This window comes from Dicentrarchus labrax, unplaced genomic scaffold (genome assembly GCF_905237075.1).
Source record: "Dicentrarchus labrax unplaced genomic scaffold, dlabrax2021, whole genome shotgun sequence".
Taxonomy (NCBI): Eukaryota; Metazoa; Chordata; class Actinopteri; family Moronidae; genus Dicentrarchus; species Dicentrarchus labrax.
Genome location: NW_026136719.1, coordinates 1,766,297 through 1,790,438, shown reverse-complemented (window position 1 = coordinate 1,790,438; position 24,142 = coordinate 1,766,297). Strand labels below are relative to the sequence as shown.

General features: G+C 42.7%; 2 protein-coding genes across 12 annotated transcripts in view; one reads left to right on the top strand and one right to left on the bottom strand.

Moving 5' to 3' along the window:
* galr1b (galanin receptor 1b) overlaps nucleotides 1–8,758 on the bottom strand; it is a 244,086-nt gene extending 235,328 nt beyond the window's left edge. The window contains exon 1 of the mRNA XM_051378147.1: nucleotides 7,139–8,758. Coding sequence (XP_051234107.1) covers nucleotides 7,325–8,758 — 1,434 coding nt within the window. The 3' untranslated portion in view covers nucleotides 7,139–7,324. The remainder of the gene's footprint in view (nucleotides 1–7,138) is intronic.
* Nucleotides 1–24,142, top strand: part of vps13c (vacuolar protein sorting 13 homolog C) — an 81,696-nt gene that overhangs the window by 4,798 nt on the left and 52,756 nt on the right. For 5 of the 11 annotated variants that reach the window (XM_051378091.1, XM_051378088.1, XM_051378095.1 and 2 more), the window contains exons 4-34: nucleotides 2,633–2,728; nucleotides 3,344–3,379; nucleotides 3,876–3,977; nucleotides 4,527–4,589; nucleotides 4,978–5,052; nucleotides 5,222–5,331; nucleotides 5,427–5,486; nucleotides 5,615–5,674; nucleotides 6,407–6,487; nucleotides 10,994–11,051; nucleotides 12,395–12,522; nucleotides 13,289–13,395; nucleotides 13,531–13,705; nucleotides 13,904–13,966; nucleotides 14,053–14,194; nucleotides 15,793–15,893; nucleotides 16,667–16,809; nucleotides 16,897–17,089; nucleotides 17,195–17,309; nucleotides 18,634–18,770; nucleotides 18,872–19,004; nucleotides 19,104–19,221; nucleotides 19,308–19,440; nucleotides 19,584–19,656; nucleotides 22,247–22,347; nucleotides 22,464–22,617; nucleotides 22,989–23,068; nucleotides 23,205–23,264; nucleotides 23,345–23,495; nucleotides 23,568–23,684; nucleotides 23,993–24,096. In XM_051378091.1, the coding sequence (XP_051234051.1) occupies nucleotides 2,633–2,728; nucleotides 3,344–3,379; nucleotides 3,876–3,977; nucleotides 4,527–4,589; nucleotides 4,978–5,052; nucleotides 5,222–5,331; nucleotides 5,427–5,486; nucleotides 5,615–5,674; nucleotides 6,407–6,487; nucleotides 10,994–11,051; nucleotides 12,395–12,522; nucleotides 13,289–13,395; nucleotides 13,531–13,705; nucleotides 13,904–13,966; nucleotides 14,053–14,194; nucleotides 15,793–15,893; nucleotides 16,667–16,809; nucleotides 16,897–17,089; nucleotides 17,195–17,309; nucleotides 18,634–18,770; nucleotides 18,872–19,004; nucleotides 19,104–19,221; nucleotides 19,308–19,440; nucleotides 19,584–19,656; nucleotides 22,247–22,347; nucleotides 22,464–22,617; nucleotides 22,989–23,068; nucleotides 23,205–23,264; nucleotides 23,345–23,495; nucleotides 23,568–23,684; nucleotides 23,993–24,096 (3,269 nt within the window). The remainder of the gene's footprint in view (nucleotides 1–2,632; nucleotides 2,729–3,343; nucleotides 3,380–3,875; nucleotides 3,978–4,526; nucleotides 4,590–4,977; nucleotides 5,053–5,221; nucleotides 5,332–5,426; nucleotides 5,487–5,614; nucleotides 5,675–6,406; nucleotides 6,488–10,993; nucleotides 11,052–12,394; nucleotides 12,523–13,288; nucleotides 13,396–13,530; nucleotides 13,706–13,903; nucleotides 13,967–14,052; nucleotides 14,195–15,792; nucleotides 15,894–16,666; nucleotides 16,810–16,896; nucleotides 17,090–17,194; nucleotides 17,310–18,633; nucleotides 18,771–18,871; nucleotides 19,005–19,103; nucleotides 19,222–19,307; nucleotides 19,441–19,583; nucleotides 19,657–22,246; nucleotides 22,348–22,463; nucleotides 22,618–22,988; nucleotides 23,069–23,204; nucleotides 23,265–23,344; nucleotides 23,496–23,567; nucleotides 23,685–23,992; nucleotides 24,097–24,142) is intronic. The other 6 variants (XM_051378098.1, XM_051378089.1, XM_051378099.1 and 3 more) reach the window with 4 other exon arrangements.

Sequence of the window (24,142 nt, the reverse complement as noted above, 5' to 3'; positions counted from 1 at the left end):
TTAAGCAGCCTAGTTGGGATCGGGTCTAATAGACAGGTTGATGGCTTCGATGAAGAAATGTGAAACGCAGATCCAGGTTTCGGTGCCTGGATCCATCGCCGTCTCTTTTCTGCTGCTTTTGGTAGCCTGTAGAAACTTTGCTCTGACCCCTTTGAAGATCTATTTGTACAGTCGATAGCACAGCAGCTCTTCCCCATGTTGAATATCAAATATATTGAATATTTAAAATCTTGCCGGCTCTGCCACTCGTCTTTGTGCCACTCAGTGGGCGTAACCGCAGCGACTTCTGGGTAACGTGACGTCATGTGCATACCCTCTATGGCTGCTCTCCTGCTCACACAGGATCTGGTATTCCAGATAAACAGTAAAATGTGTTTGTGAACAGATTTGAGGAGAGAAATAGTCAACAACAGAATCTGGATCCATATCTGATCAGTACTGTTTGACATTTTGATCTGAGTTTGGTGCATTCAGCTGGACGGGCTCACTGAGAATGAGCTGTCAATCACAAGGTAGCCCCGCCCCCAAAGCATACCCTGCTTTATGGTCTGTTTTACTCTAAATGGGACCATCAGTTACTAAATGAACATCATGCTGTATGGAAGAGACTGAGACCAGAAACTCATCAGGAAACTGTTTACTGAGCGGCTGTGGCTTAGAGGAAGAGTGGGACGTGCACTAATCATTATATATACTGTCATTATATATACAGTCATAATATACACTGTCATTATATATACAGTCATTTTATACACAGTCATTATATATATACTGTCATTATATATACTGTCATATATATTGTCATTATATACGCTGTCATTATATATACTGTCATTATATACACTGTCATTATATACACTGTCATTATATATTCTGTCATTATACATACTGCCATTATATATACTGTCATTATATATACTGTCACTATATATGCTGTCATTATATATACTGTCATTATATATACTGTCATTATATACACTGTCACTATATACTGTCATTATATACACTGTCACTATATACTGTCATCATATACGCTGTCCTTATATATACTGTCATTATATACACCGTCAGTATATATACTATCACTATATACTGTCATTATATATGCTGTCATTATATACACCGTAGGGGTGGGCGATATGGGCAAAAAATAATATCTCAATATTTTTTGGGATTTTGGCGATAACGATAATCAGTCGATATCCTTTAAAATGTGATTAGAATTGTCGGAGCTGGACTTGTGTCCACCAAACGCGTTTACAGCGCTGAGAGAGCTCATAAACTCATTTTCCGAGCGCCCAGCGGGGTCAAAGGTTGAACAGATTTCAACTTGAAGCGCTCTGAGCGCTGCGCTAAAATAAACCGTCTCCGCTGACATCTTTTTACCGCTGAAGGCGCTTAGCGCTCTGAACGCTGAAGCCCATAGGACCCACGTCTCGGCACTAAATCATCTGAAGTACCGGTAGCTTCAGGGACCGGAGGTGTTTGCATTTTCTCTCTATCATCACAACGCGCTGCTAAACTGTTGCAAGGAGGATGCTAGCGAGAGGTCACGTGATCACGTCATGTGATCACGTAGGCCCACTAGTTGTGTGACTGAATCCTGCCATGCTGTAGAGAGCGCTGCTGCACCGTGTATTAATGGATGTGAGGAGTTTCCGCGGGCGTTTCATTGTTTTTGTCGAAGTAATTTAAATACTCGATAATGGAAATTTGCACATCGTCAAAACAACAATGACGATATTATCGCAAACGATATATATCGCCCACCTCTAATACACCGTCATTATATACACTGTCATTATATATACAGTCATTATATATACAGTCATTATATACACAGTCATTATATACACTGTCACTATATACTGTCATTATATATACTGTCATTATATACACCGTCATTATATATACTGTCACTATATACTGTCACTATATATGCTGTCATTATATGCACTGTCATTATATATGCTGTCATTATATATGCTGTCATTATATACACTGTCATTATATACGCTGTCATTATATACGCTGTCATTATATACGCTGTCATTATATACGCTGTCATTATATACACAGTCATTATATACACAGTCATTATATACACTGTCACTATATACACTGTCACTATATATGCTGTCATTATATATGCTGTCATTATATATGCTGTCATTATATACACAGTCACTATATACACAGTCATTATATACACTGTCACTATACACTGTCACTATATACACAGTCATTATATACACTGTCACTATATACACAGTCATTATATACGCTGTCATTATATACACAGTCATTATATACACAGTCATTATATACACAGTCATTATATACACTGTCACTATATACTGTCATTATACACACTGTCATTATATACACAGTCATTATATACACAGTCATTATATACACTGTCACTATATACTGTCATTATATACACTGTCACTATATACTGTCATTATATACACTGTCACTATATACACCGTCACTCTATACACTGTCACTTTAATGATCACAGAATCTAAAATAAAGTGTGAGTTTGTAATGAGATCATATGGATATCTAATTTCTGCCAAGAAGAATAAATAATATAAAAAATATAAATGTAGTCTGTTTGTGTTTTTAGGGAAGCTAACGTTGAAGATTCCCTGGAAGAACCTATACAATGACGCCGTGGTCGCCACATTGGACGGTCTGTACCTGCTGGTTGTTCCTGGAGCCAGTAAGTAACACCTCCTATACGCCACCATGTGATTGGACTGCAGACCGACAGTAATACTCCAGTATTCAAACACTCCAATTAGAGAGTGCCATCTGATGACCCAGTCTCCATCACCAGATCAGCCAATCACAGCTTAGCCATACTACAGCATCAGCGTCAGTAATCATTACACAGATTATTAGGCATTAATCAAGCTAATAAAATCCAACAACCTTATCATACAAAAAAATCAATGAATGATGAATATGAAAATTATTCAAATTAGAAGTTTGAATCCAACTAAAAGCTCCTTGCACCAAACTCCCTTTAAGAAATATCACATTTTAACAATTTCTAACGTGTTCGCAACAACACGTAACTCTAGAAACACGAGCTAAAGGCCGTCATATGTCCACAGTCTGACTGTCAATACAGGATCAATATGATCCATAGAGATACAGTGTGTACTGATCAATATCATCCATAAAGATACAGTGTATACTGATCAATATCATCCATACAGATACAGTGTATTCTGATCAATAATCAATAAAGATACAGTATATTCTGATCAATATCATCCATACAGATACAGTTATATAGTGTGTGTTCTTAGTCGCTGTGTGTGTGTTCCAGCTGGATCTGATCCCAAAACGTCCTCTCCTTATAACGGTAAGGTACCGAGGTTCAGAGGTGGTGGTTTAGGTCCAATCCGGTTTCTGTACTTCTTGTTGGGGCTTCAGATCTCTACCTCTCTTTCTGTGGAGCCTTTCATTTCAGATGGTTTCTCGTAGATTCAGCTGGTTTCTAGTCTGCGATTTTCCAATAAAATCTGGTGTTTACTGGTTGCTATGATCCGATCCTGGCAGGGTTTTAGAGGATTCACTGGTTTTGTATTTAGAAACATTTAAGCTGACAACCAATATTAGGATGGAGGCTCACTAACAAGCTGTGAGACGGACGCTGTGGGCTGCACTCACATGAGTTTGACTTTCAGTGAAAGTTCCTCCCTGAGCCCGGAGGTTGAAACTGTTCTAAGAAAACAATCATGATTTGTTGAAGAGCAGATTTACATGGAGGAACGGAGGTAAAGGTGTGCTCCGGTGGGGGAGCGGTTGTTGGAATATAGAATCAGTTTGACTCTTCTGTTTGATTTGTGTTTCTGTAGCAATAAAGTACGACGCAGCGAAAGAGGAGCGTTATCAGCAGGAGGCGAAGCAGAGAGAGCTGCAACGCATCGAGGAGGCGCTACAGACGGCTGCACGCAGAGGTGAGACCTCTGACTGACCTCCGACCTCTGACCTCTGACCAACATGTGGCTGACCTCTTACTGACCTTGTCTCACCTGAGCACTCGCTGTCTGCTTTCTGCTGCTGTTCAATCTGCTGATTTTAACTTTCTGTTCCTGCAGTCAAACTCAAAGAGAGCAGCCAGACAGACAAACAAACAACACAAGCAAACAACACAAACAAACAAGTAGAGATGGTCCTAGTCGACTATCAGTTGTTAGTAAAAGCCAGAACTGACTGAAAGAGAAAATCCAGAACAGATTCAGACGCTAAATACAACCTGTAGTGTTCATGCTGCACTCACTGGATGGATGGATGGATGGATAGATGGATGGATGGAAGGACAGACGGATTGACGGACGGATGGATGGCTGGACGGATGGATGGATTGACGGACGGAGGGATGGATGGACGGATGAATGGATGGATGGATGGACGGATGGATGGATTGATGGACGGATGGATGGATGGATTGATGGATGAATGTATTAACATGTTTTCTGCACTGTTCATGCTGCGTTCGCTGACAGCGTCTCAAACTGGAGATCTGCTGTTCAGTCTGGAGAGTGTTGTTTACAAGGAGCCTCACAACGGTAACACACACACACTCACACACACTCTCACACACACACACACACACACACTCACGCACTCACACACACGCACACACTCACACACACTCACTCACACACTCACACAGTCTCATATGTTTGTTAATGCAGGCAGCCATTCTTTTATCTTCACTCATTGATCCTCAGCAGTTTCACAGTAAAGTCTGAGCCCTGCTTCCTAACACAAACCTCTGCGATTGGCTGTTTTCTTCTGTCTGTCTGTCCGTCTCTGCCTGTGTGTCTCTAACTACTGTCTCTATCTCTGCCTGTCTGTCTCTAACTACTGTCTCTGCCTCTGCCTGTCTGTCTCTAACTACTGTCTCTGCCTGTCTGTCTCTAACTACTGTCTCTCTCTTTAATGCTGCCAAAGTCTCAAAAGGAAGTAAAAAACATAAAAAGGTCAAAAAAGGCCTGAAGAAGCTGAAGGGACACGACAACAAAGCAGGTAAGGTTTGTTGACTGTGTGTCTGCTGCTGGAGGACTGAGAGACCTGTACTATCAGACTAGAGACTATGTACCAGACGTCCTGGTTTCAGGATTGTGTCCAGGTCCAGGTCTGATGGACTAACCGCCATCTTGGTTTCAGGTCTTAGGTCTGGTGTCTTTTTTTTCAGAGAAAGCACAGGAGGAGAAGAAGGACACGTTTGTAGAGAAACTGGCCACTCAGGTGATCAAAAACCTGCAGGTGAAGATCAGCAGCATCCACCTACGCTACGAGGACGACGTGAGTCCTGTGTCTGGGTCCTGTTCAGTGTGATGTCATTGTTCTGAAGGACAGGTGAGTCCGTGAAGAGTCTCACCTGAGTTTGTCTGTTTCAGCTCTCTGACCCACAGCGCCCCCTGTCTATGGGAGTGACCCTGTCCGAGCTCAGCCTGCAGGTAAAACACACATACACACACACACACACACACACACACACACACACACACACACACACACACACACCTGCCTCAGGGGTTATTGACCTGTTGTTGTTGTTGTTGTTGTTGTTGTTGTTGTTGTTCAGACCACTGATGAAAACTGGAAGTCGTGTATCCTGAACGAAGCAGCAAAGATCATCTACAAGGTGACAGTGATAGACTGATATATTTTTTTAAAGTATAATCTTTGGGGCTTTTATTGCCTTTATGATAGTGACAGCTGAAGATAGACAGGACAGGGGGTGTAGAGAGAGGGGATGACACGCAGCAAAGGGCCACAGGACGGATGTGAACCCTGGCCCGCTGCAACAAGGACTCAGCCTCGGTACATGGGTCGCCAGCTCTACCCACTGAGCTAACCAGGCGCCTCAATAGACTGATATATTGATCAGCACTAACAGTATATAGACTGATATATTGATCAGTATATAGACTGATATATTGATCACTAACAGTATATACACTGATATAGTGATCACTAACAGTGTATAGACTGATATATTGATCAGCACTAACAGTATACAGACTGATATATTGATCACTGCCCATTTTTTCCTGCTTCTAACACATCAACTCTGAGGACCAAATGTTCACTGTCTGCCTGATATACCCCCCCACTGACAGGAGCCCTGATAACCAGATAATCATTGCTAGCAGTGCTCACTGTGTTAGGGCTGATCAATGGATATTATATATTTATATATAATATATAACATTTCAGAAAGTTCAGGATTAGGGTTGGGGTTACCATCAGTTTATTTGTTCTTTGACTTTCTGTGATTTCCTGTTGAAGTTTAATGTTGGCAGTGTGATCTGATTGGTTAGTACCAGAGTGATGTAATCAGCCTGTGTTGTTTCTCATTGGTTGTCTGAGTCAGCTGGGCCGTCTGGAGAGTCTGTGTGCCTACTGGAATGTCAACAGTCCCATCTTCTACAAAGGATCATGGGAAGACATCGTGGTGAGTCATCAGTCACATCCTGTCTGATTGAGATAAACAGACAACCAAAGAAACATTATATATCATATTTTAATCCTCAAATACTCATTGATATACTGCCAGCCTACTAATAACTAATGCTAGTGCTACGTTACACTGTGATCATTTTAATATAATACTGTTTCTACCAAGTGCTTCACACAGGAACACAAGTTCAGCAGCAGTAGTAGTTCGTAATGGTTTTATATAAAGTTACAATTCAAACGGAGAAGATTCAATTCAATTCAATTCAATTCAATTTTATTTGTATAGCGCCAATTCATAACAGAAGTTATCTCAGGACACTTTTCAAATAGAGCAGGTCTAGACCGAACTCTTTAACATTAATTACAGAGACCCAACAGTACCACCATGAGCAAGCACTTGGCGACAAGGGCAAGGAAAAACTGCCTGTTAAAAGGCAGAAACCTAGGACAGATCCTCCGGCTCTAGGTGGGTGGTCGTCTGTCTCGACCAGTTGGGGTGAGAGAGAGAGAGAGAGAGAGAGAGAGAGAGAGAGAGAGAGAGAGAGAGACAGACAGAGAGACAGAGACAGGTGCACAGCAACAACAGTATTGGCAATGGCAGTCAAGCAGGACCATGGCAGGAGGCTCCACCAGGATCCATGAGAACCTGCGAGACGAGAAAGCACAAGAACTCCGGGGAAGAAGTGGAGTTAGTAACATGCATTAAAGGGACATGAATGAGTGCAGAAAGAGAGAGGAAGAGAGTAGCTCAGTGCACCATGGGAAATCCCCCGATAGTCTAGGCCTATAGCAGCATAACTAAGGGATGGTTCAGGACTCACCTGATCCAGCCCTAACTATAAGCTTTATCAAAGAGGAATGTCTTAAGCCTACTCTTGAAAGTGGTGAGGGTGTCTGCCTCCCGAACCACAACTGGAAGCTGGTTCCACAGGAGAGGAGCTTGGTAACTGAAGGCTCTGGCTCCTGTTCTACTTTTAGAGACTATAGGAACCACAAGTAGCCCAGCATTCAGAGAACGTAGTGTTCTAGTGGGGTAATAGGGTACTATGAGCTCTTTAAGATATGAAGGGGCCTGACCATGAAGAGCTTTATAGGTGAGGAGGAGTATTTTAAATTCAATTCTACATTTTATAGGGAGCCAATGCAGAGTAGCTAGTACAGGAGAGATGTGATCTCTTTTTCTAGTTCCTGTCAGTACTCGTGCTGCAGCGTTCTGAATTAATTGGAGCGTTTTAATGGACTTATTGGGGCAACCTGATAATAAAGAGTTGCAGTAATCCAGCCTTGAAGTAACAAATGCATGGATTAGTTTTTCTGCATCTGTCTGTGATAGTATGTGTCTAATTTTTCTAATATTACGTAAATGAAAGAAGGCAGTCCTAGAGGTCTGCTTTATGTGGGAGTTAAATGACAAATCCTGATCAAAGATAACTCCAAGATTCCTGACAGTGGTGCTAGAGGCCAAGTTAATGCCATCTAGAGTGACTATATCTTTAGACAATGAGTCTCTAAGGTTTTTGGGGCCAAGAACAAGAATTTCGGTTTTTTCTGAGTTTAACATCAGAAAATTGCAGGTCATCCAGGATTTTATGTCCTTAAGACATGTTTGTAATTTAGATAATTGATTAATTTCATTGGGTTTGATTGATAGATATAACTGCGTATCATCTGCATAACAGTGAAAGTTAATGGAGTGATTCCTAATAATGTTGCCTAAAGGGAGCATATATAAAGTAAATAGTATTGGTCCAAGTACAGAACCTTGTGGAACTCCATGACTAACTTTAGTATTTATGGAGGATTCATCGTTAACATGTACAAACTGAGTACGATCTGATAAGTATGACTTAAACCAGGTTAGGGCAGTTCCTTTAATGCCAATTTGATGCTCAAGTCTCTGTAAAAGAATATCATGGTCAATGGTGTCAAATGCAGCACTAAGATCTAATAATACAAGTACAGAGACAAGTCCATTGTCAGAAGCAGTCAGAAGGTCATTATTAACTTTAACCAGAGCTGTCTCTGTGCTATGATGAACTCTAAATCCTGACTGAAAATCCTCAAATAAACTATTGTTATGTAGAAAGTCACACAACTCTTTGGCGACTACTTTCTCCAGAATCTTAGAGAGGAACGGGAGGTTAGAAATCGGTCTATAGTTGGCTAAAACCCCTGGGTCAAGAGTAGACTTTTTAAGAAGGGGTTTAATTACAGCTACTTTAAAGGACTGTGGTACATATCCTGATAATAAAGAAAGATTAATCATATCCAGTAAAGAAGTGCCAATTAAGGGAACAACTTCTTTAAGCAGCCTAGTTGGGATCGGGTCTAACAGACAGGTTGATGGCTTCGATGAAGAAATGATTGAAGTTAACTGATGAAGATCGATAGCAGAAAAACAGTCTAAATATACATCTAAGTTTACATTGACAGAAGTCCCTGAACTTGGAGAGCCACTGATAACTGTTGATGGCAGTTGGTGATTAATTTTTTTCTCTAATAGTAATAATTTTATTATAGAAGAAGCTCATGAAGTCATTGCTACTTAAGTTTATGGGGATATGTGGCTCGATAGAGCTGTGACTCTCTGTCAGCCTGGCTACAGTGCTGAAGAGGAACCTAGGGTTGTTCTTATTTTCTTCTATTAGTGCTGAGTAATAGGCTCCTCTGGCATTACGGAGGGCCTTTCTATAAATCTTAAGATCATCTTGCCAATTTGAGCGATATTCTGATAATTTGGAAGAGCGCCATTTCCTTTCAGATTTCCTAGCTATTTGCTTTAACTGGCGGGTTTGGTGGTTATACCAAGGTGCTAGTCTCCTATGTTTTAATAATTTCCTTTTTATAGGAGCGATAGAGTCTAATGTTGATTGTAGTGAGCCTGTAGCACTATCGACAAGATTATCAATTTCAGAGGGACTAAAGTTGTTATAGGACTCTGTTAAATTCAGACATGGCATTGAATTGAACACTGAAGGAATCTCCTCCTTAAATTTAGCTACAGCACTGTCAGATAGACATCTGCTGTAGGAAGTTTTGCCTAATGGCTTATAATCTAATAGTATGAATTCAAAAGTTACTAAATAATGGTCAGATAGGAAAGGATTATGTGGGAAGACTATTAAATGTTCAATATCAATGCCATATGATAAAACAAGGTCAAGAGTGTGATTAAAACAATGAGTTGGTTTATTTACACTCTGACAGAAGCCAATTGAGTCTATTAATGATATAAATGCATTACTAAGGCTGTCATTGTCAACATCCACATGAATATTAAAATCACCTACAATAATTACTTTATCTGATTTAAGGACTAAGCTTGATAGAAACTCTGAAAATTCAGATATAAAATCAGAGTACGGTCCAGGAGCACGGTACACTATAACAAATAGAACTGGCTGCAGTGTTTTCCAGTTTGGGTGAGAAAGACTAAGAACAAGGCTTTCAAATGAATTATAATTTAGTTTAGGTTTAGGGTCCATTAAAACGCTCGAATCATATATAGCTGCTACTCCACCTCCTCGGCCTGTGCCTCGAGGAATGTGAGTATTAATATGACTGGGGGGTGTGGATTCATTTAGGCTAACATACTCATCGTGGGACAACCAGGTCTCAGTAAGACAAAGTAAATCAATATCATAATCTGATATTAATTCATTCACTAGAACAGCTTTAGAGGACAGAGACCTGATATTTAACAGCCCACATTTCATTCTCTTATTTTGTGCTACTGAGGAGTTGGTTTTAATTTTTATTAGATTTTTATGTTGAACTCCTCTTGTTTTTATTTCTTTAAATAATTTAGGTGGTCGGGGGACAGACACAGTCTCTATGGGGTTTTGGGTGGGTGACTGTTCTAAAGAAAGCGCAGAGGAGTGTGTAAGACAGCAGCTCTGCTTCCTGGTCCTAACTCTGGACTGTCAGGTTTTAGAAATAAACTTCGCCATATTTCTAGATAAGAGAGCCGCTCCATCCAAAGTGGGATGGATGCCGTCTCTCCTAATCAGACCAGGTTTTCCCCAAAAAGGCTTCCAGTTATCAATGAAGCCCACATCGTTTGCTGGACACCACCTCGACAGCCAGCGGTGGAATGACGACATGCGGCTATACATGTCATCACTGGTCACATTGGGGAGGGGTCCAGAGAAAACTACGGTGTCCGACATTGTCTTAGCATAGTTACACACCGACTCCACATTAATCTTAGTGACCTCCGATTGGCGTAAACGGGTGTCGTTACCGCCGACGTGGATAACAATCTTACTGTATTTACGTTTATCTTTAGCCAGCAGTTTTAAATTTGATTCAATGTCGCCCGCTCTGGCCCCAGGGATACATTTAACTATGGCCGCTGGCTTCGCTTCGATTAATGCAGAAGTTAATCTGCGTCCTTTGTTGCTTGTGGGATGGCATTGTATGTAAAAGATGGTCCTCTCTGTGTGTGTGTCTCTCTCTCTCTCTCTCTCTCTCTCTCTCTCTCTCTCTCTCCCCTCTGCAGGGTCAGCTGAAGCATGGGATTAGCAGTAAAGATCAGGAGCTTCCTCACTATCAGTACAGTGAGTTCAATCTTTCTTTTATACACAGATATACATATCTATCTATCTATCTATCGATATATATATATATATATATATATATATATATGTATAGTGACTGACACCACGGTTCCCTGTGAGGGTCAAACTGCTAGTATACAGTGTGATGAAAAAGTATTTGCCCCCTTAGTGATTTCTTATTTTTATCCATATTTGTCACAAAACAAATTTTATTATAGGACAAAGATAACCCGAGTAAATACAAAATGCAGTTTTTAAATGTTGATTTCATTTATTAAGGGACAAAAGCTATTCAAACACACCTGGCCCTATGTGAAAAAGTAATTGCCCCCCCTTGTTAAATCATGAATTAACTGTGATTAACCACATTTTTTGGAAAGCTGAGTTCAGTGCAATGTAAAGAAATTCAAGAGAATATGAGAAACAAAATCATTGACATCTATAAGCCATTTCTAAGGCTTTGGAACTCCAGCGAACCACGGTGAGAGCCGTTAATGGAGAAAACAGTTTTACTCTAAGAGTGCATTGAGGACTCATCCAGGAGGTCACAGAAGAACCCAGAACAACATCTAAAGAACTGCAGGCCTCACTTGCCTCAGTTAAGGTCGGGGTTCATGATTCAACAATAAGAAAGAGACTGGGCAAAAATGGCATCCATGGGAGAGTCCAGGGAGAAAACCCCTGCTGACCAAAAATAACACAAAGACTTGTCTCACAAAAACATCTTGATGATCCCCAAGTCTTTTGGGGAAATATTCTGTGGACTGATGAGACAAAAGTTGAACTTTTTGTTACATCTGATGTAAAACTAAAGCAGCATTTCATAAAAAGAACATCATACCAACAGTCAAACATGGTGGTGGTAGTGTGATGGTCTAGGGCTGATTTGCTGCTTCAGGACCTGGACAACTTGCAGTAATTAATGGAACCATGAGTTCTGCTCTCTACCAGAAAATTCTGAAGGAGAATGTCCAACCATCAGTTCGTGTCCTTTACAATTCCTCCATAGCGACGTGAAAGACTCATTGACAGTTATCCCATTTTTTTTTTACATTGGTTATCTTTGTCCAATATTAACGTTTGTGACAAATATGCAAAAAAATAAGAAATACAGCAAATACTTTTTCCCAGCACTGTGTATACATGTATTTGTATATATGAAATGTGTCTTTACATTTTAACAGGATGTTTTTCTCTCAGCACAGTTTGACCCTCACAGGGTCCTGTAGTGTCAGTCAGATATCAGTGTATCGGAATATTGATCTTTTTAGATGTATTTATAATCGTCTGGTTGTGTGATCCATATGAACCTGTCAGTGATTGGTTGCTTGGTTTGTTTATAGTTTTTAAGCCGATCTTCGCTTCGGCTAAAATGTGCATCAACCCGACCGCTGAGCTGGAACTGAAAACTCCAAAAGCTAATCTGCACCTGGAGGTGCAGAACATTGCCATCGAGATGACCAAACCACAGGTGAGACAGACACACAGGTGAGACAGTAACAGCGTGCGTCCAGCAGGCTGCTGACAGTGGACATAGGAGAGAACGTTGGACCAGACAACAAGCAGGAAATAACTCAGGAACAACTTAATGTTTACAAGAAATAATTAACAATGTGTGGTAGACTATAGTTCGGTCTAGACCTGCTCTATTTGAAAAGTGTCCTGAGATAACTTCTGTTATGAATTGGCGCTATACAAATAAAATTGAATTGAATTGAATTAGACAGCGGTTCTCCTCACTCACTAACTCTAATAACATAAAATATATGTAATATAAACTAATAATATATAATATGAACTACTAATGACTTTAATAACATATAATATATAGAATATAGATAATAACTAATAACACAATATAAGCTGATAATAAGTCTAATAATATGTAAACTAATGAGTGTAAAACTGAGTGATTTTTAAATGGAGTAGGGTGATATTGAGGTTATTAGTTCAGTGAGTTCACAAACAGCTGCTGCTGATCTCAGATCAGATACAGTCAGACAGTTTCTGTGTTTTACAGGACATCAGTGAGGAGGAGCTGCTTCACTGTGGACCAGGACTCATTAGAGTTTAAAACGTTTAAAATGTGGTCTGATGAGTCCCAGTCCACCTCAGGAAGTGGTCTGAGTGTGTGTCTGTGGTGATTTACATTGTATTTACAGGTGGATTCCAGCTGAAACCAGGTTTTAGCCTTAATACTGTGCAGGTTTCTGATGTGTTGATGTGGTCCTCTGCAGTATCTGACCATGGTGGAGCTGCTGGAGTCCATCGACTGCATGGTGAAGAATGCCCCCTACAGGAAATTCAGGCCTGACGTCTCAGTTCAGAGCAGCCCCAAACTCTGGTCAGTTAAACCTGAACAGTTTCTACTGAATCTAGTTTTAGAAAGAGATATTTGAGAGTGGTACCAGAGGACGAGCGCCACAGGAGGAGCACAGGTACCATGTGAGACAGGTAGATGATGTTGTTTCTGTGCCAGGTGGAGGTACGCCTTCAATGGCATTATGGAGGTCCACATCAGACGCTGCAGTCACATGTGGTCCTGGTCCAACATCAAACAGCACCGAGAGAACCTGAAGGCCTACAAGACCACCTACAAGACCAAACTGCTGAGCCAGAACAAGCCGAACCAGGACACGGAGCACAACATCCAGGTGACTCTTCTAAATGTACAGCAGCATCAGAGCAGAGCTGATTTATCAATTAGTTTATCGATTAGTTCTTTAAGCACTTTGAGAGTCAATAAGAAACAGTGAATATAATAGAATATCTGACAGTATGTTTAACAAGCAGACCACTAGAGCTGATTGGTGTTTGGGTCTGACCTGCTGACTGCGGTCCGTCTGTTTCAGGATCTGGAGAAAGTTCTGGACGTCTTCAACATCACGTTGGGCCGGCAGCAGGCCCAGATGGAGGTTAAGACGATGAAGACTGAGACCTGAGTTCAGTTTAATTATTGACCATTTTAACCCAACATGACCCTCTCCTCTTCCTCCTCCAGGTCATCAGGTCAGGACAAAAGGTGGTGGGGAAGAAGGCGCCGGGGCAGAAGCAAGGAGGAGGTGGAGGTTTCTTCAGCAGCTTCTTTGGTAGAAAGGCCAAGAAGGAGGAGCAGGAGCCAGAGGAGAGCAAGGAGACAGAGAGTAAGTGAGACAACCAACGAGATCCCGCGTCTTTTGTTTTAGCTCATTAAAAAATGTGATTATTATTTACTGGTGCATATACAAAATAGTTGGTAAGATATGTGACATAGACGATTTGTACAAGAGGCATCATTGTGGAAAAAATATTTCTCTTTTATTTACAATAGAACAAAAAGTGGCATGTCCAAAATTATTCATACCCTTTGCAAACTGTCACAGTGGGAAAATCCAAAGTTTTATACCATTCCCAATAGTCCAAGCTGTTCTAAAGGATCCTAATGACCCTGATTCATTGGGAACAGCTGTTTTAATCAACTCAACAGGTGAAAAACAGCAGCTCTCTGCAGTTGGTTTGTGGACAGTCATGGCTAAGACAAAGGAGCTCACTGAGGACCTGCGGCTGCGCATTGTGGCTGCTCACAAGTCAGGAAAGGGCTATGAGGCCATATCTAAATGTTTTCAAGTTCCAGTGGCTACAGTGCAAAGTATTATTAAAAAATACAAGACGTTCCGCACTGTGGGAAATCTCAGGGGATGTGGTCGGAAGCCAGAAGTGACACCTGTGCTGGCCAGGAGGATAGTGAGAGAGGTGAAAAAGAAAGAATCCCGGTGAATCTGGGCTCTGCTGGTGGCAACGTCTCAAGGCAGACAGTCCAACGGACACTGCACACGGCTGGGTTCCACAGACACAGACCAAGGAGCACACCATTTCTCCAGATAAGGCACACAAAAGCCCGCTTGGCCTTTGAAAATGCTCATCTGGACAAAGAAGAAGACTTCTGGTCTTCTGTTTTAAGATCAGATGAAACAAAAATCGAATTGTTTGGCCACAATGATGTATCCTTCATTTGGCGTAAAAAAGGAGAAGCCTTCAACCCTAAGAACACCATCCCCACTGTCAAACATGGTGGTGGGAACCTGCTTTGGGGGTGTTTTTGAGCTAATGGACCACGGAACCTAATCACAGTAAACGGCACCATAAAAAAAGGGCAATACATCAAGATTCTCAACAACATCAGGCAGTCTGCAGAGAAACTTGGCTTTGGGCACCAGTGGACATTTCAGCACGACAACGACCCAAAACACACAGCAAAAGTGGTGAAGAAATGGTTAGCGGACAAAAACATTAATGTTTTGCAGTGGCCCAGTCAGAGTCCTGACTTGAATCCAATTGAGAATCTGTGGAGGGAGCTAAAGATCAGGGTGATGGCAAGGAGACCCTCCAACCTGAAAGAGTTGGAGCTCATCGCTAAAGATGAATGGGCAAAAATACCAGTGGAGACATGCAAAAAGCTGCTCAGCAATTATAGGAATACTTTGATTGCTGTAATAGCCAGTAAAGGCTTTTCTATTGATTATTGAGAAGGGTATGAATAATTTTGGACATGCCACTTTTTGTTCAGATGTAAATAAAAGCTGAGAAATAATTTTTTCCACAATGATGCCTCTTGTACATCGTCTTATTATATTCTTGGTGACGCCTGTGTCATTTCCAATCAAGAAAAAACCTTGCTGGTTGAATAAAAGTAACTTTAAGTCAAAATTTGCCAGGGGTATGAATAATTTCAGGCTTGACTGTATATTTCTCTGTACTTCAGGTTCAGGGTTGGACGATCTCATTACAGCTGAGGAAAAAGAAAAACTCTACACTGCCATCGGCTACAGTGGCAGCTCTCACAACCTTGCTTTACCCAAACAGGTGAGCACACCTGCTGCTGCTGTTGTATTCATGCTCTCTACTGCCTTCTAGAGGCTAACCGCAGTAACTACGCTAACAATGAAACTGAGGAAACTGAAATGGCTTAAAAGTTTTTGACCGTCCGGCCAAATGTGTTTTTAGAAGAACAGCAGTTATGTGCTTATTAAATATGCATTCTCTTAGTAATTGTCATGGCTTAAAAATTATGAGCAGTTATTTGACCTCTGCCCTGTAGACTGCAGATCCTGGAAGTGTCTTCTTTCTGACTACATCTCATTTATTACATTCAGTCTGGATTTCTGATTGTTTAATGTGTAAAAGGTTGAAAGTCATTAAGAATTATTTTGTGAGGTTTAATTCAATTAAATTTTATTTGTATAGCGCCAATTCATAACAAGTTATCTCAGGACACTTTTCAAATAGCACTTTAGCACATTAATACCATGTCCTAGCTAGCTAGCACTAGTAATATGTGAACTATTATTACCATCTGCTCTAATGAGCTCAGCTCATATTCCACAGATGGAGTCAGTCAGAGTTCCCAGTGGAAAACATGAAGAGTCCCTTTGTTCCCTTTTGTTATTCCTACATTGTCCTGAAATTGTCTACAATTCAGGATTTAAAGACACTGAAGCCTTCAGGATAAACTTGATATTTTCAGTATTTTCTATGAAATGTCCTGAGCTCCTCAGAGGATGAACTTTTCCTCTATCTATTGGACAAACTGTATATATTACTGTTCAGACTCTGTGTGTGTGTGTGTGTGCGCGCAGTACGTTGCTGTGGTCGTTACCTTCCAGCTGTTCAGGACATCGGTGACGGTCAGAGAGCAGCCGGAGGTCCCAGAGATCCTCAAAGTCCAGATGATCGACCTCAGCACCAAAATCTCTCAGAGACCTGGAGCCCAGGCCTTCAGGTGACCCCCCCACATCCTATAACCAAATGCCACAGGTTGATCCCCTGTAGTGGTTGTGTTGTACATGTGTTGTGTGTCGTCCTGTAGGGTTGAGGCGGCGTTGCAGCACTGGTTTGTTACAGGTTTACAGCAGCAGGGGGCGGTACCATCGCTCATCGCCTCAGTGGGAGACTGCTCTTCCTCTCTGCTCAGTGTTGTGTTTGAATTGAACCCAGAGGAGAGCGCCGCTGACCAGCTGCTCAGAGTCCACTCTCAGCCTGTTGAGATCATCTACGATGCGGTAAACACGATCCACAATCTGACCTCCAACCAGATCGTTCCTGTCTTGTTTTCATGTGTTTAATAACTCATAAGTGAAATGTGTTTCCTGCTGTTCGTCCTCCAGCTCACTGTCAACAGTTTGGCCGAGTTCTTTAAGATGGGGAAAGGTGTCGATCTGGAGGTCCTGACGTCGGCCACGCTCTCCAAACTGGAGGAGATCAAAGAGAAAACTGCCACAGGTCAGTTTCATTCTTAAGCTTCCATATGTCAGATTGTACATCATTTTATTTTTGTGTTAGCATTGAGTAAACGGGTTGTAGCGTAGCTTTGTTCCTCTGCTGCCTGTGGACTGATTTCTAAGTGTTTCTATGTAGGGATGAGGGTCAAAGGATGTGACCTTTATGCTCCCGAGTGCCTCTCTCTCCTGCAGCTTAGTGTAAACCACACCTTAGGTGGCTGTGGTTAGGGGCGGCTGTGGCAGAGTGGGTCGTCCCCTAAGGTTGTTGGTTCGATCCCCGGCTCCTGGTGCCACATGTCAAAGTATCCTTGAGCAAGATACTGAACCCCGAATTTCTCCCGATGCCGTGTATCGGTGTGTGAATCTGTATGAATGAGTTAGTTTCTGTTTGAGTGAATGTGTGTGAAAGGGTGAATGTGCCATGTAGTGTAATAGCGGTCGGAAGACTAGAAAGGCGCTATACAAGTACAGGTCTATTTACCGTTTACACCCATCTCCACATACCCCCACCGCCTGACTTTGGCTGGGGAGCCATCCAGCCTAACCTACTCCCCCCCCATGGGAGCAGGAGACAAAGCCATCTGAGCCCCCGGCCTATGAATCAATCTGACCTCAAACGGCTACAAAGCCAGATACCACCGAGTGATCCAGGCATCGGCATCTTTCATGCTGTGGAGCCACTGGAGGGGAGCATGGTCCGAACAGAGGGTGAATGAGTGCCCCAGCAGGTAGTAACGCAGAGCCTTGATCGCCCACCAGATAGCCAAGCACTCTTTTTCGATTGTGCTGTACCGCGACTCTCTCTGCGACAGCTTCCGACTGATGTATAACACCGGTCGACTCCCTGCACCCGCTGAGACAAAACGGCCCCCAGCCCCCTGTTCGAACCATCAGTCTGCAGGATAAAAGGTAGAGAAAAGTTAGGTGTGTTTAGGAGAGGCCTCCCACAGAGGGTTTCTTTCACCCTCTCAAACACCAGCTGACACTGCTCCGTCCACTGTCCCGGATCTGAGGCACCCTTCCGGGTAAGGTCGGTCAGGGGGCTGGTCAAGTCTGCGAAGTGGGAAATGAACCACTGGTAATAACCTGCCAGCCCCAAGAACCACCTCACCTCCTTTTTGGTCTTGGGCCGTGGGCTTGCTGCAATTGCTGCTGTCTTATCTACTTGAGGATGCACCTGCCCACGGCCCAAGTGGTACCCCAGATACCATACCTCCCTCCGTCCAACTGCACACAACAAAGAAGTTTGATGGAGTTTGGGTTCAGTTGATTCAGTAAGGAACAGTCTAATCCTCATCAAGACTGATGGATTCTGGTCTCTGTAGGTTTGTCTCATATCATTGAGACCAGGAAGGTCCTGGACCTGAGGATTGACCTGAAACCATCCTACCTGCTGGTACCAAAGTCTGGTTTCTACAGCAACACGTCAGACCTGATCATCGTAGACTTCGGCTGCTTCCAGGTAGTTTTATTGTTCAGCTGTGTGTGTTAACCTTTTCACTGATTGATTGATACATAGTAGATTGATTGATTGACTGATCATAATCATACACACGTGTGTAGTTGAACAGTGTTGAGCAAAGTGGTCTCAGTTCGTCTTCGTCCTCCTTCTCCTCTCTGGAGGAAATTATGGATCGAGCCTACGAGAGATACAATGTGGAGCTAAGAAGAGTCCAGGTTCTCTACAGCAAGTCAGGTACACAACTAACACACACACACACACACACACACACACACACACACACACAACTAATACACAACAGCCTGGAAGTCCTCATTGATTGATTAATTCCAGGTGAGGCATGGAAGTCGGCTCGGCTGCAGGGTTCATCAGTTCAACACATCCTCCAGCCAATGGACTTCACTGTCCAGCTGGCCAAGTGTATGGTGGACAAGGATGTCAGGATGCCCAGGTATGACTCTGACCTGTGGACAGGTGTCCAATCTCTCTGCTCACTCACCTGTACGTGTCAATATTTCTGGGCTGTTTGTGCTTCAGGTTCAAGGTGTCGGGGGAGCTGCCACTGCTGCATGTTAAGATCTCGGACCAGAAGATCCGGAGTGTTCTGGACCTGGTCGACAGCATCCCACTGCCCAACATGGGCTCCACCCCCTCCACCCCCACAGAAAAGGTACACTTAGTACAGCCCCGTCTCTCTGTAGCCACGCCCACTGAAATAAACACACCACTCAGACTCAAGCGTTCAGAACCAAATTCAAACCAAAGTTTGAGGAGTGATAGAGTCACTATATTTGGGTGTGTTTCCTGCTGCAGGTGCTGTCGTTGGCGGAGGCCAGACCGCGAGTGCTCAGCCTTCACCCCGTTCTCCTGGATGCCATGGAAACAGGTCTGTGCTGCGATTATTAGGGACCGAGCCAGCGACCGCTGGAGGTCCCTATTGTTTTTGCTCGATTTCTTCTTCTTCTTCTTCTTCTTCTTCTTCTTAGCCCCCATTGACTGCATTTTTGCCCCACTGAACATATACGAAAAGTTAAATTTAATTGGCAAAGTTGTCAGGCCTGGTGAAAATGGGGATATTACATGCGTCGCTTTCGGGTCTGCCGCTAGGTGGCGCTACTATCATAAAAAATGCGTTTAGGCTAATAACTTCTGCATAGTTTGTTGCACATTCAAAAAACTTCCCACTTCCTCCTAGAATTTTTTTTTTCTAGAGCGCGAAATGTCGTGTTCGTGTTTCTCCTACACGCCTTGTCCGATTCGCACAAAATCTTTCACCTAGCACCTGGGGACTGCCCTGGCAAAAAGAGTAATTTGAACATTTTTGAAATTTAAAAAAATAAGAATGCTATAAAATTCTAACTTCCTGTGGATTTTTTGTCAAAAAAGGAAGTGGACCATTTCTCCACATTGGTATGTTCGATTGACACCAAACTTGGGTCCATAGTTCCACATGTCTTCCTTAAGCACTGTGCACAATTTCAGGCCATCGCCACTAGGTGGCGCTCTTTAAAATGAATAAGTTTATATCTCTGCAACGGTATGTGTGATTGAGATGAAACTTGGTACGATGCTTCCCCATGCCTCTCTGAGGCTCACTTAAAAAGGAGTAAAAAATATGCCACTAGGTGGCGCTCTTTTGGCATGATAAATCACTGTGCGGAGACCGTAATAGTTATGAATATGAAATTCACAGGGCACGTGTAGAGTGGTGCCTGAAGCTCACATACCAAAAATTGTGTTTGTCGTGTGTGTAGTGCCCCCTACAGGATAAAAAAACAGCTGCCCCGGCGTCACGTTTCACCGATATGTACGAAACTCGGTAGGCACGTGCAACATGCCGGGACGTACAAAAAAGCCTCTTGGACCCATACCCGAAACCCCACAGGAAGTTGGCCATTTTGATTTTCATTTTCACTTTCGGCGAACTTATCGCGTTGTACTTGAATGAACTCTTCCTAGGGAATTTATCGGATCGGCTTCAATATTGGTCAGTACAGTCAAAAAGTGGTCCTGATTAAGAGTTGTGCTATTTGTGCATGTACATTAAAGGGCGTGTCTGTGGCGTGCCCTCAAATTTGGCCATAGTGAATTCCGTGTGCATTTTCGGTGTTTTTTTTGCGTTGTATTTGAATGAACTTCTCCTAGGGAATTTATCAGATCTGCTTCAAAATTGGTCAGTACAGTCAAAAAATGGTGCTGATTAAAAGTTGTGTGTGGCGTGAGGTCAAAGTTGGCGTAGAGTGGTGCCTGAATCTCACATACAAAAAAACATGTTTGTCGTGTTTGTAGTGCCCCCTAGAGGATTAAAAAAAAGCAGCCCCGGCGCCACGTTTCACCGATATGTACGAAACTCGGTAGGCATGTGTAACATGCCGGGACGTACAAAAAAGCCATTTGGACCCATACCCGAAACCCCACAGGAAGTTGGCCATTTTGACTTGGATTTTCACTTTCGGCGAACTTTTTGCGTTGTATTTGAACAAACTACTCCTAGGGAATTTATCGGATATGCTTCAAAATTTGTGAGTACAGTCAAAAAATGGTGCTGATTAAAAGTTGTGCTATTTGTGCATGTATATTGAAGGGTGTGTCCGTGGCGTGCCGTCAAAGTTGGCCATTTTGAATTCCGTGGTCATACAAACTGATTGAAAAGTTGAGCTATTTGTGACTGTACATCAAACCGCGTGCCAGTGACAACTTGTCAATATCAGCATATTCGCCATAAAATAGTACTCATAACTTCAGTGTGCAATGTCCAATCTCCAATAAACTTAATATATTCTGAAACAGTTTTGCCCTGAACACGTCCTCATAACTTCAGCGTACGTGGTCCAATCTCAGTGAAACTTCACGTGTTTGATAACACCCTCAACTTGAACATGTCTACATGACAACATTCAGACATAGTGATAGCGCCACCTACTGGCAACAGGAAGTAAGCGTTGCGTGGTGATTTTGAGCTGAGTTACGTGAAATGACCGTGCCAGTGACGAATTGTCGAATTCAGCCAATTCGCCATAAAACAGCACTCATAACTTCAGTGTGCAATGTCCAATCTCCAATAAACTTCATATATTCTGTAACAGTCTCGCCCTGAACACGTCCTCATAACTTCAGCGTACGTGGTCCAATCTCAATGAAACGTGTGTTATAACAGTCCCGCCCTGAACTTGTCTACATGACAATATTAAGACATAGTGATAGCGCCACCTACTGGCAACAGGAAGTAAGCGCTGCGTGGCAGTTTTGAACTGATTTACGTGAAATTTCATGTTTTGGTCCGCACGTGTAACGATGGCACGTGACGCGGCCACAGCACGCCCCGAGTTGCATGGAGTGCGAGGTCCCGCCCAACGCTGCTTGCAGCTTTAATTGAAGATGTGTTTGTTAATTTTAGTAATTCATATAAAAACATTTTATGTTTATTTGTTTTTTGCTATTAAACTCTTGTATTTGTATTATTATTTGTGCTTTAGATTCTGATGAAGATGCCAGTGAGCAGTCCACAGATGAAGATCACCAGCGCTCGGCTCTGGAGGAACTCACTGACCTTCACTTCAAGTTTGAAGTCAAAGAGGTTTGTTTGTTTATTTGTTTTTCAGTCAGGTCATCATGTGACTCAAAGGGGGCGGAGCTTAAAGCCATGTGAGACGAGTGAGTGTGTGTGTGTGTGTGTGTGTGTGGTGTGTTTAGGTGCTGTTGGAGCTAACCCGGCAGGTGGACCAGGAGAAGACGGTCCTGTCCTTCAGCGTCTGTCAGCTGGGAGCTGAAGGGAAGAGGCGGAGCTTTGACCTGAGTGTCACTTCATACCTGCGCCGAGTCACACTGGACTACTGCGACGTACCAGGTAACATGATGGAAACCTTTACAGCAGAGCGGACTGATGACTGCAATCTGTTTAAAATGAATGATCTAATGATCCCTGATTGGCTGGTTAGTAAAAACCGAAACCTGGAGTCCTTTCATACAGCTTTATATGAGCTCCTCAGGTTCAACTAAATATACTTAAATGTTTACAGTCATATTATATCCAGATAATGTTTCATAGCCACACGTATTATTTAGATTAGATTTAACACTAGAAATAATAGTCTAGTCTAGTCTGCCCAATAATAACGATTACAAAGTGCTTTTCTCCGACTAATGAGAATCGAATGAGAGCATATCGACCAGCAGGAGTCAGCCCTAGTTATGTGTTTGAATGTGTTTGCTCCTCAGACGGCAGGAATCGTCCTCTCCACCTGATCAGCTCCTCAGAGCAGCAGGGCTCCGACCTGCTGAAGGTGGAGTTCATCAAGGTGAGCACAAACACGCTCACCTGGATCAATCTAAAGAACGTAGTTTTATCACAATTGTGATTTTTAAATGCATTCTACGTATAAATACAGTTTAGGACTCAACACTGATTCCAGATCATGTTTGTGTGTCCTGCAGGCCGACCCCAGTGGTCCCAGCTTCCAGACTCTGTTCAACAACACTGAGCAAACCCTGAAGGTGGGTGGAGGGCATTTCTATAGCGACAGGTTGTATGTGACAGTCAGGTGTTCACAGCTGTTTACCTGCTGCTGTTTCAGGTGGAGTTTTCCTCTCTGGACTTCCTCCTTCACACTAAAGCTCTGCTGTCTACCATCAACTACCTGAACAGCGCCGTGCCGCCGCAACTCACCACCGCCCGTGACCGAGACACCAAAAGACAGGTGGAGAAGAGAGGACAGGGCCAGACGGGTGAGTGCATGCCGTCCGCCCACAGGTGTGTCGGTATGTCTGAAGTGTCTCTGACTCGTTGTGTCTCTGCAGCGTCTAAAGGAGCCAAAGATGGCGGCGTGTTCAGCTTCAAGCTCTTCGCCATGTTGGGTTGTTTCCACGTGGAGGTGTGTGACGATCGCCGCAGCATCGCCGACATCAGAGTCCAAGGTTTGAAAACACGCTTCCATTTCTGCCACTAAGGGGCCATAGCTCTAGAGTTTATACACTGTTTATTGATTATAGATTATTGATTGAATCAGCTACATATAGAACATAGAGTTAGAGTTTATACACTGTTTATTGATTATAGATTATTGATTGAATCAGCTACATATAGAACTACACTGTTTAATGATTATAGATTATTGATTGAATGAACTCCATATAGAACATAGCTCTAGAGTTTATACACTGTTCAATGAGGAAATGTTACACATTATAGATTGAAGAGACCCTAACTGTTACCCGCCCTGCAGGAATCGATGCATCAGTGTTGGTGCAGGCGAAGGAGACGGAGGTGTTTGCCCGACTCAGGGACATCGTGGTCACAGACATCAATCCCAACACCATCCACAGAAAGGTCTGAACACTGTAATGTTTCTATTATCTATTGAACAGATTTCTTC